At 46.3% G+C, this 11,180-nt stretch overlaps 1 protein-coding gene across 2 annotated transcripts in view; it reads right to left on the reverse strand.

The window, feature by feature from the left end:
• Nucleotides 1-430: 430 nt before the first annotated feature.
• Nucleotides 431-11,180, reverse strand: part of znf407 (zinc finger protein 407) — a 24,857-nt gene continuing 14,107 nt past the window's right edge. For both annotated transcript variants that reach the window (XM_079894250.1, XM_079894251.1), the window contains exons 8-9: nt 8,979-9,157; nt 431-1,859 (exon numbers count right to left, since the gene is read on the reverse strand). In XM_079894250.1, the coding sequence (XP_079750376.1) occupies nt 1,159-1,859; nt 8,979-9,157 (880 nt within the window). In that variant the 3' untranslated portion in view covers nt 431-1,158. The remainder of the gene's footprint in view (nt 1,860-8,978; nt 9,158-11,180) is intronic.

An 11,180-nucleotide genomic window follows, 5' to 3' on the forward strand; every position in this document is an offset into this window, starting at 1 on the left:
ACAATACATTTTAGCTGGCTTAATTAAAGTATGAAAATAACTGAAGGAAATATATACTTGCTAAACAAATTAAGCAAACTAATATGATTCATATTGTTTTGGTTTCTCTATCCAATATATTTAAAATTACAAATGCAGTGAAAATACAGGTATCTGTATCGGCAAGTACAAAAAATGAATTTATGGGTATTGGACTGGTTCTGGAGAAAGTGGCATCTGTCGACGTGTTCACACTTGGCTCGATTACCCCTACCCCCCACCCCCCCGGCTTATGTTCATATTATTATCTGGATCCGGACTGTGGAGCGTTTGCGTCATCAGAGCAGCAACTTTTTATTCTGATTCTGAACCTTCACCCAACTTCTGTACGTCCAGCTGGTGCAAATGCTGTTTTCTCTACTTTTCTCAACATTAAGAGTTGCAGCTTTGTCACATTAAGCACACATGTGCTGAGATGTTTTATTAACAGTGCTCATGTACCTGAAACAGACAAATGTGTCAGCAAACTGCTCAGTTATTTATTTAGAGTTCACAAGCAATCAATCTCTCAAAAGGACACCTGTAAACGGAAGTATATTCAGAGGTTCACTTAAACACCTCCTATACCAAAGAAAATATCAAGGTCATAAATATTCATTTTCCACAGTTTTATTTCCTGGCCTTTACTGATGCTGTCTTGAGTTTCTTAAGATGACAGTCCTGAATCAGAATGGGTGTTTCACCACTACAATCAAACATACGTAAAGGAAAACAGAAGGTGGTTAACAAGGCTTTCATTAGTAATCTAAACATCTGTACACATTGAACTGAATTAGCCTTTAGTAGAAGGATATATTGCATTTGTACACACAAAATAAGAGTGGATTTCATAGCTATGTGCCTGTTGCATATAGAATCAAAAAAGAAAAATCCCAAAAAGCATTGTGATGGGAAGAGACCCTGAGTGACTGTCTTCAGCTGGAGAGAAACTTCACTCCTGACTCACTTCGGAGTAAACAACGGTCTCCTCGACGGTCAGAGTGGAGTTGTCCAGCTGAGTGACTGTCTTCAACTGGAGAGACACTTCACTCCTGACTCACTTCGGAGTAAACAACGGTCTCCTCGATGGTCAGAGTTGAGTTGTCCAGCTGAGTGACTGTCTTCAACTGGAGAGACACTTCACTCCTGACTCACTTCGGAGTAAACGACGGTCTCCTCTCCGGACGGCTCCTCCACATGCAGCGTGGAGTCGTCCAGCTGAGTGACGATGTAGTGCGTGCCCTCGTCGTTGACGATCACCTGCGTGAGCCCCTCCTTCATCATCAGCTGACTGGCTGCAAACTGCAACACCTCCTGCATCTGCTCAGACGTGTGCTGATTGGCCGAGCTCATCACCTGATCCGGTTGCTCCTCGTACACCTGAGCCGGAGGCGTCTGAGCATCGCTCTTCTGATCGGAGGTGATCTCTGTAGCGCCGCCCTGCTGGCCCATCTCAGTCACAGCGCAGAGCAGCGCGTCCAGAGCCGAGGAGGACTCACACACCCCGCGCTCCGCCTCCTCCTGCTCTCGAGCCTCTCCGGACGACTCCACCAGCACGTATCGGGTCTGGTCCCGGGAGGCGATCAGCTGCCCGTCCTCAGTGAGGTGCAGCACCTCCGCCAGCTGGCTGGACATGGCCAGGGTCTGTAGCGTGGCGGCGGCCGACTCCTCCAGAGCCTGATCGATGGCCACCTCTCCACCGCCGTAGCCCTGGATGATGATGACCTGCTGGAGCGCCTCGGACCCCAGCTCAGGCTCATCCGGGGCGAACGCCGCTTCCGCCTGCACGAACGATGCACCCTGACCCTTCAGACGGCACTCGAACGACTTCGACACGATTCCTGACACAGGAGAGAGCAGAAACACACACAATAAGTAGACCGTTTCATGAGCTCAACACAAGCGCAACACGGACCTAATGCTACGTCTACATTATTCCAGATACATTTGAAAACTGAGTTTTCATTTAAAAACGCTCTCCGTCCACACTAGCGTTTTCCGGCGTTTCAGTGTGGATGAGAGACTTTTGGATAATGCCTGAAAACGCTAAATTCACCTTTACAGCGCATGCGTAAAACACTACTGTACACTGCATCTACTGTACTCTACCTTTGCTGTACTCTATCTCTGCTGTACTCTACTGTACTCCACCTCTACTGTACTCTACTGTACTCTACCTCTGCTGTACTCTACTGTACTCTACCTCTGCTGTACTCTACCTCTACTGTACTCTACCTCTGCTGTACTCTACTGTACTCAGTGTATCTACTGTACACTGCCTCTACTGTACTCTACCTCTACTGTACACTACTGTACTCCACCTCTACTGTACTCTACCTCTGCTGTACTCTACTGTACTCTACCTCTTCTGTACTCTACCTCTGATGTACTCTACTGTACTCTACCTCTACTGTACTCTACTGTACTCCACCTCTACTGTACTCTACCTCTGCTGTACTCTACTGTACTCTACCTCTACTGTACTCTACTGTACTCTACCTCTACTATACTATACCTCTGCTGTACACCACTGTACTCTACCTCTGATGTACTCTACCTCTGCTGTACTCTACCTCTGCTGTACTTTACTGTACTCTACCTCTACTGTACACTACTGTACTCCACATCTACTGTACTCTACTGTACTCTACCTCTGCTGTACTCTACTGTACTCTACCTCTTCTGTACTCTACCTCTACTGTACTCTACCTCTACTGTACTCTACCTCTACTGTACTCTACCTCTACTGTACTCTACCTCTGATGTACACTACTGTACTCCACCTCTGCTGTACTCTACTGTACTCTACCTCTTCTGTACTCTACCTCTACTGTACTCTACCTCTACTGTACTCTACTGTACTCTACCTCTACTACCTCTACTGTACTCTACCTCTACTGTACTCTACCTCTACTGTACTCTACCTCTACTGTACTGTGAAATAAAAACGGACACGCCACGCAGCCAGTGTGTCGCCGGCCTAAAAGGTAGGTGTGCTGCACCCAGGTCCGGCAAACACGCCAGAGGATGGTTAATCTAAGATGTGATCTTAAATTAGTGGTATTTCCTCGCGAGACGGATACTTTTGTGCGACAAATACGGCATACTGCCTTGTCCAAATTCACCGGCTGCCCCTTGTCACCTGCCTCAAAGCCAAAATGTGCCCAAATAGGTGACACAGTAGGCTATTTGGCTTAAACACTATAGATTCGTGGCCATTTTTTGAATAATGTCATTCGGCTAGCGCTGTCAACTGTTATTGCCTCATAAGAGAAGTATCGCTACTTGCAATTAAAATCTAACTCCAACTGTTTACGTTATGCTTTTGTCTTTTATGGCTGTGTTTGTGTGTATTTAATTTGTGTGTATTTATGACCTCACACCGCGGTAGGCATCTCATTAACGCGATATTGCGGTGATGCGGTTATCGTCACACCCCTACTCTACTGTACTCTACCTCTACTGTAGTCTACTATACTCTACCTCTACTGTACTCTCCCTCTGCTGTACTCTCCTATACTCTACCTCTTCTGTAGACTACTGTACTCTCCCTCTGCTGCACTCTCCTATACTCTACCTCTTCTGTAGACTACTGTACTCTCCCTCTGCTGTACTCTACCTCTACTGTACTCTCCCTCTGCTGTACTCTACCTCTGCTGTACTCTCCCTCTGCTGTACACCGCGATATTGCGGTGATGCGGTTATCGTCACACCCCTACTCTACTGTACTCTACCTCTACTGTAGTCTACTATACTCTACCTCTACTGTGCTCTACTATACACTACCTCTACTGTACTCTACCTCTACTGTAGTCTACTATACTCTACCTCTACTGTGCTCTACTGTACTCTACTATACTCTACCTCTACTGTACTCTACTATACTCTACCTCTACTGTAGTCTACTATACTCTACCTCTACTGTGCTCTACTGTACTCTCCCTCTACTGTGCTCTACTGTACTCTCCCTCTACTGTACTCTACTGTACTCTCCCTCTACTGTACTCTACTATACTCTACTGTACTCTACTATACTCTACCTCTACTGTACTCTCCCTCTACTGTACTCTACTATACTCTCCCTCTACTGTAGTCTACTATACTCTACCTCTACTGTGCTCTACTATACTCTCCCTCTACTGTGCTCTACTGTACTCTCCCTCTACTGTACTCTACTGTACTCTCCCTCTACTGTACTCTACTGTACTCTCCCTCTACTGTACTCTACTATACTCTACTGTACTCTACTATACTCTACCTCTACTGTACTCTCCCTCTACTGTACTCTACTTTACTCTACCTCTACTGTACTCTACTATACTCTACCTCTACTGTACTCTACCTCTACTGTACACTACTGTACTCTCCCTCAACTGTACTCTACTATACTCTACCTCTACTGTACACTACTGTACTCTACCTCTACTGTACACTACTATACTCTACATCTACTGTACTCTACTATACTCTACTCTCCCTCTGCTGTACTCTACCTCTACTGTACTCTACTGTACTCTACCTCTACTGTACACTACTGTACTCTCCCTCTACTGTACTCTACTATACTCTACCTCTACTGTACTCTACTGTACTCTACCTCTACTGTACTCTACTGTACTCTACCTCTACTGTACTCTACCTCTTCTGTAGACTACTGTACTCTCCCTCTGCTGTACTCTCCCTCTGCTGTACTCTCCCTCTGCTGTACTCTACTGTACTCTCCCTCTTCTGTAGACTACTGTACTCTCCCTCTGCTGTACTCTCCCTCTGCTGTACTCTCCCTCTGCTGTACTCTCCCTCTGCTGTACTCTCCCTCTGCTGTACTCTCCTATACTCTACCTCTTCTGTAGACTACTCTACTCTCCCTCTGCTGTACTCTACCTCTACTGTACTCTACTGTACTCTACCTCTACTGTACACTACTGTACTCTCCCTCTACTGTACTCTACCTCTACTGTACTCTACTGTACTCTACCTCTACTGTACTCTACTGTACTCTACCTCTACTGTACTCTACTGTACTCTACCTCTTCTGTAGACTACTGTACTCTCCCTCTGCTGTACTCTCCCTCTGCTGTACTCTACTGTACTCTCCCTCTTCTGTAGACTACTGTACTCTCCCTCTGCTGTACTCTCCCTCTGCTGTACTCTACTGTACTCTCCCTCTTCTGTAGACTACTGTACTCTCCCTCTGCTGTACTCTCCCTCTGCTGTACTCTCCCTCTGCTGTACTCTCCCTCTGCTGTACTCTCCCTCTGCTGTACTCTCCCTCTGCTGTACTCTCCTATACTCTACCTCTTCTGTAGACCCCTCTGCTGTACTCTCCCTCTGCTGTACTCTCCCTCTGCTGTACTCTCCCTCTGCTGTACTCTCCCTCTGCTGTACTCTCCCTCTGCTGTACTCTCCCTCTTCTGTAGACTACTGTACTCTCCCTCTGCTGTACTCTCCCTCTGCTGTACTCTCCCTCTGCTGTACTCTCCCTCTGCTGTACTCTCCCTCTGCTGTACTCTCCCTCTGCTGTACTCTCCCTCTGCTGTACTCTACCTCTACTGTACTCTACCTCTACTGTACTCGACTATACTCTACTGTGCTCTACCTCTGCTGTACTCTCCCTCTGCTGTACTCTCCCTCTGCTGTACTCTCCCTCTGCTGTACTCTCCCTCTGCTGTACTCTCCCTCTGCTGTACTCTCCCTCTGCTGTACTCTACCTCTACTGTACTCTACCTCTACTGTACTCTACCTCTACTGTACTCTACTATACTCTACTGTACTCTACCTCTACTGTACTCTACTATACTCTACTGTGCTCTACCTCTACTGTGCTCTCCCTCTGCTGTACTCTACCTCTACTGTACTCTACTATACTCTACTGTACTCTACCTCTACTGTACTCTACTGTACTCTACCTCTGCTGTACTCTCCCTCTGCTGTACTCTCCCTCTGCTGTACTCTCCCTCTGCTCTACTCTACTCTACCTCTACTCTACTCTACCTCTGCTGTACTCTACCTCTGCTGTACTCTACCTCTGCTGTAATCTACCTCTGCTGTAATCTACCTCTGCTGTACTCTCCCTCTGCTGTACTCTCCCTCTGCTGTACTCTCCCTCTGCTGTACTCTCCCTCTGCTGTACTCTCCCTCTGCTGTACTCTCCCTCTGCTGTACTCTCCCTCTGCTGTACTCTCCCTCTGCTGTACTCTCCCTCTGCTGTACTCTCCCTCTGCTGTACTCTACCTCTGCTGTACTCTACCTCTGCTGTACTCTACCTCTGCTGTACTCTCCCTCTGCTGTACTCTCCCTCTGCTGTACTCTCCCTCTGCTGTACTCTCCCTCTGCTGTAATCTACCTCTGCTGTAATCTACCTCTGCTGTACTCTACCTCTGCTGTACTCTCCCTCTGCTGTACTCTCCCTCTGCTGTACTCTCCCTCTGCTGTACTCTCCCTCTGCTGTACTCTCCCTCTGCTGTACTCTACCTCTGCTGTAATCTACCTCTGCTGTAATCTACCTCTGCTGTACTCTACCTCTGCTGTACTCTCCCTCTGCTGTACTCTCCCTCTGCTGTACTCTCCCTCTGCTGTACTCTCCCTCTGCTGTACTCTACCTCTGCTGTACTCTCCCTCTGCTGTACTCTCCCTCTGCTGTACTCTCCCTCTGCTGTACTCTCCCTCTGCTGTACTCTCCCTCTGCTGTACTCTCCCTCTGCTGTACTCTCCCTCTGCTGTACTCTACCTCTACCTCTACTGTACTCTACCTCTACTGTACTCTACCTCTACTGTAGACTACTGTACTCTCCCTCTGCTGTACTCTACCTCTGCTGTACTCTACCTCTACTGTAGACTACTGTACTCTCCCTCTGCTGTACTCTCCCTCTGCTGTACTCTCCCTCTGCTGTACTCTACCTCTGCTGTACTCTCCCTCTGCTGTACTCTCCCTCTGCTGTACTCTCCCTCTGCTGTACTCTCCCTCTGCTGTACTCTCCCTCTGCTCTACTCTACTCTACCTCTACTCTACTCTACCTCTGCTGTACTCTCCCTCTGCTCTACTCTACTCTACTCTACCTCTACTCTACTCTACCTCTACTCTACTCTACCTCTGCTGTACTCTACCTCTGCTGTAATCTACCTCTGCTGTAATCTACCTCTGCTGTACTCTCCCTCTGCTGTACTCTCCCTCTGCTGTACTCTCCCTCTGCTGTACTCTCCCTCTGCTGTACTCTACCTCTGCTGTAATCTACCTCTGCTGTACTCTACCTCTGCTGTACACTCCCTCTGCTGTACTCTACCTCTGCTGTACTCTCCCTCTGCTGTACTCTCCCTCTGCTGTACTCTCCCTCTGCTGTACTCTCCCTCTGCTGTACTCTCCCTCTGCTGTACTCTACCTCTACCTCTACTGTACTCTACCTCTACTGTACTCTACCTCTACTGTAGACTACTGTACTCTCCCTCTGCTGTACTCTACCTCTGCTGTACTCTACCTCTACTGTAGACTACTGTACTCTCCCTCTGCTGTACTCTACCTCTGCTGTACTCTACCTCTGCTGTACTCTCCCTCTGCTGTACTCTCCCTCTGCTGTAAATATGCATTTCCTTCAGTCTGAGGCTTATTCATTTCACTTTTGGTGTAAAAGGGCCTTAACATTTGACAAAAATAGAACTTTTTTATTGTTATTAAAAACAAAGAAGCAAGCCCAACCCAGGTGAGAAAAAGTAACACAAAAGTAATGTAATGCATTACTTTTCAAAGAAAGTAATTAAGTAACGCAATATTGTAATGCATTACTTTTAAAAGCAACTTTCCCCAACACTGATCAAAACAAACCTTAAACAGGATGTGATGTCACAAGATATGACCCTAAACTGGACTGAAAGCAGATCTTCATTAGTGTTTGACTCCTTTACACACGACTTCTCAGCGGATCATATGAACACACATGAAGCGAGCGCGGTTATCCTGCACACGGCATTGCTTTGAACGTTTGGTAAGTTCAGTCGGAAAATATACGTCATAAAAGTTGTTTTATGTTTTGTATCTTTAGGTTCCGTGTTAAAAATTTATCGGTAACATTTAACGGTAGCCATTGACTTCCATAGTAGGAAAAAAAATACCCTTAATTGTGTGGTGAGAAACTCGGTCAGGTTTTGAACAACTTGAGGTTGAGTAAATGACGACAGAATGTTTGTGTTTTGGGTGAACTGTCCCTTTAAGGTATTTATCCAACTTCATTTGGCAAAAAAGTACAAAAAAAACTACAGCTACATGTTTTTCTTTTTATCTGCAAAGACAAAACAAAGGGTCACACTTTAGATTAGGCTCAAATTCCCACTATTAACTACAACTTTTGCCCCAATAAACTCCTAATTACAGCTTATTAATAGTTAGTAAGGTAGTTGTTAAGTTTTGGGTAGAATTAAGGGATGTAGAATATGGTCATGCAAAATAAGGCATTAATATATGCTTTATACGTACTAATAAACAGCCAATATCCTAGTAATATGCATGAGCAACTATTTATTAACTAATAAGCAACTAGTTAATAGTGATTAGTTATAGTGTTTAGTAATAGTGAATAGTTAATGGTGATTATTATTATGCATTACCAAAAATGCTCAGAAAAACAAAAATCTGACAGGAAGAAGCAAACATTGACTACAACATAATCAGTTATTAATATTCTGTTGGTTCTCTCTTGTTTTTGCTTGTGTTCATCATTTCTTTGTATGACAGTCAGGGCAAAAATGATGTTGCACAATTTGTCATGTTTCATTGAGTTATTATCACAAATAAAACAACCGACTGCAAGCTCAACTACTAATATGACTACAAAATGTTGAACTCATTTATAATAATATTTGAAATAAGAGGTGTGATGTCAGTGTGGTTGAGCACTGCTGCATGTTTAGATCAGTGCAGGTTATGAAGAGCCACTGATGAAGAGTGAGCAGAGAATGAGGCGGACGAGCACCTGCGTGCAGGTAAGCCAGGTCTGGGTTCTCCAGGTCCGGGTGCGTCTCCTTCAGGTGGTTCCTGAAGTCCATGGGGCCGTTGGTGGCGTAGCTGCACTTGGGACAGTTGTACATCTTCACTCCCTCATGCTTGCCTGTGTGCAGGATGTGCTTACGGATGTTCTCTGCGCAGTTCGATCTGACAATACAAACAACAACACGTTTGTTTACATTCACTAAACGCTGAACAGATGTCGTGTTTCCTTTCATACGGAGCAAAACATCAAGACTGCTATGATTTATTGCATTGGTGGTGCTTTTTAAAGGGACAATTCACCCAAAAAATACCATTCAGTCATCATTTACTCATTTCAAACCTGTATGCATATATTTTTTCTATAAAATTCTGAAATAAGTATGATTTCTTGAATGTTTCTGAGTCTCTTCTGCTCACAAAGGCTCATGTATTTGATCTCAGCTCCAGTACAAACAATGAAACATAATTGTGAGACAGGTGTGCATGCTGAGAGTGAGACAGGTGTGAATGCTGAGTGTGAGACAGGTGTGCATGATGAGTGTGAGACAGGTGAAAATGATGAGAGTGAGACAGGTGTGCATGATGAGTGTGAGACAGGTGAAAATGATGAGAGTGAGACAGGTGTGGATGCTGAGAGAGTGAGACAGGTGTGCATGCTGAGAGTGAGATAGGTGTGCATGCTGAGAGTGAGACAGGTGAAAATGATGAGAGTGAGACAGGTGTGCATGCTGAGAATGAGATAAATGTGCATGCAGAGAGTGAGACAGGTGTGCATGCATAGAGTTAGGTGTTTATGCTGAGTGTGAGACAGGTGAAAATGATGAGAGTGAGACAAGTGAGCATAATGAGAGTGAGACAATTATGCATTATGCTGAGAGTGAGACAGGTGTGCATGCTGAGAGTGAGACAGGTGTGCATGATGAGAGTGAGACAGGTGTGCATGATGAGTGTGAGACAAGTGTGCATTATGCTGAGAGTGAGACAGGTGTGCATGCTGAGAGTGAGACAGGTGAAAATGATGAGAGTGAGACAGGTGAAAATGATGAGAGTGGCGTGCATGATGAGAGTGAGACAGGTGTGCATGATGAGAGGGAGACAGGTGTGTATGCTGAGTGTATGAGACAGGTGTGCATGCTGAGAGGGTGAGACAGGTGTGGATGCTGAGAGTGAGACAGGTGTGGATGCTGAGAGAGTGAGACAGGTGTGGATGCTAAGAGAGTGAAACAGGAGTGCATGCTGAGAGTGAGACAGGTGTGCATGCTGAGAGAGTGAGAGGTGTGCATGCTGAGAGAGTGAGACAGGTGTGGATGCTGAGAGAGTGAGACAGGTGTGGATGCTGAGAGAGTGAGACAGGTGTGCATGCTGAGAGAGTGAGACAGGTGTGGATGCTGAGAGTAAGACAGGTGTGCATGCTGAGAGTGTGACACAGGTGTGCATACTGAGAGAGTGAGACAGGTGTGGATGCTGAGAGTGAGACAGGTGTGCATGCTGAGAGAGTGAGACAGGTGTGCGTGCTGAGAGAGTGAGACAGGTGTGCATGCTGAGAGAGTGAGACAGGTGTGCATGCTGAGAGTGAGACAGGTGTGGATGATGAGAGTGAGACAGGTGTGCATGCTGAGAGTGAGACAGGTGTGGATGCTGAGAGAATGAGACAGGTGTGGATGCTGAGAGAGTGAGACAGGTGTGCATGCTGAGAGTGAGACAGGTGTGGATGCTGAGAGAGACAGGTGTGGATGCTGAGAGAGTGAGACAGGTGTGCATGGTGAGAGTGAGACAGGTGTGGATGCTGAGAGAATGAGACAGGTGTGCATGCTGAGAGTGAGACAGGTGAAAATGATGAGAGTGAGACAGGTGTGCATGCTGAGAGTGAGACAAGTGTGCATGCTGAGAGAGTGAGACAGGTGTGCATGCTGAGAGTGAGACAGGTGTGCATGCTGAGAGTGAGACTGGTGTGCATACTGAGAGTGAGACGGGTGTGGATGCTGAGAGAATGAGACAGGTGTGGATGCTGAGAGTGAGACAGGTGTGCGTGCTGAGAGAGTGAGACAGGTGTGTGTGCTGAGAGAGTGAGACAGGTGTGCGTGCTGAGAGTGTGAGACAGGTGTGCATGCTGAGAGAGTGAGACAGGTGTGGATGCTGAGAGAATGAGACAGGTATGCATGCTGAGAGTGAGACAGGTGTGGAT

This window comes from Squalius cephalus (assembly GCF_949319135.1).
Source record: "Squalius cephalus genome assembly, chromosome: 15".
NCBI lineage: Eukaryota > Metazoa > Chordata > Actinopteri > Cypriniformes > Leuciscidae > Squalius > Squalius cephalus.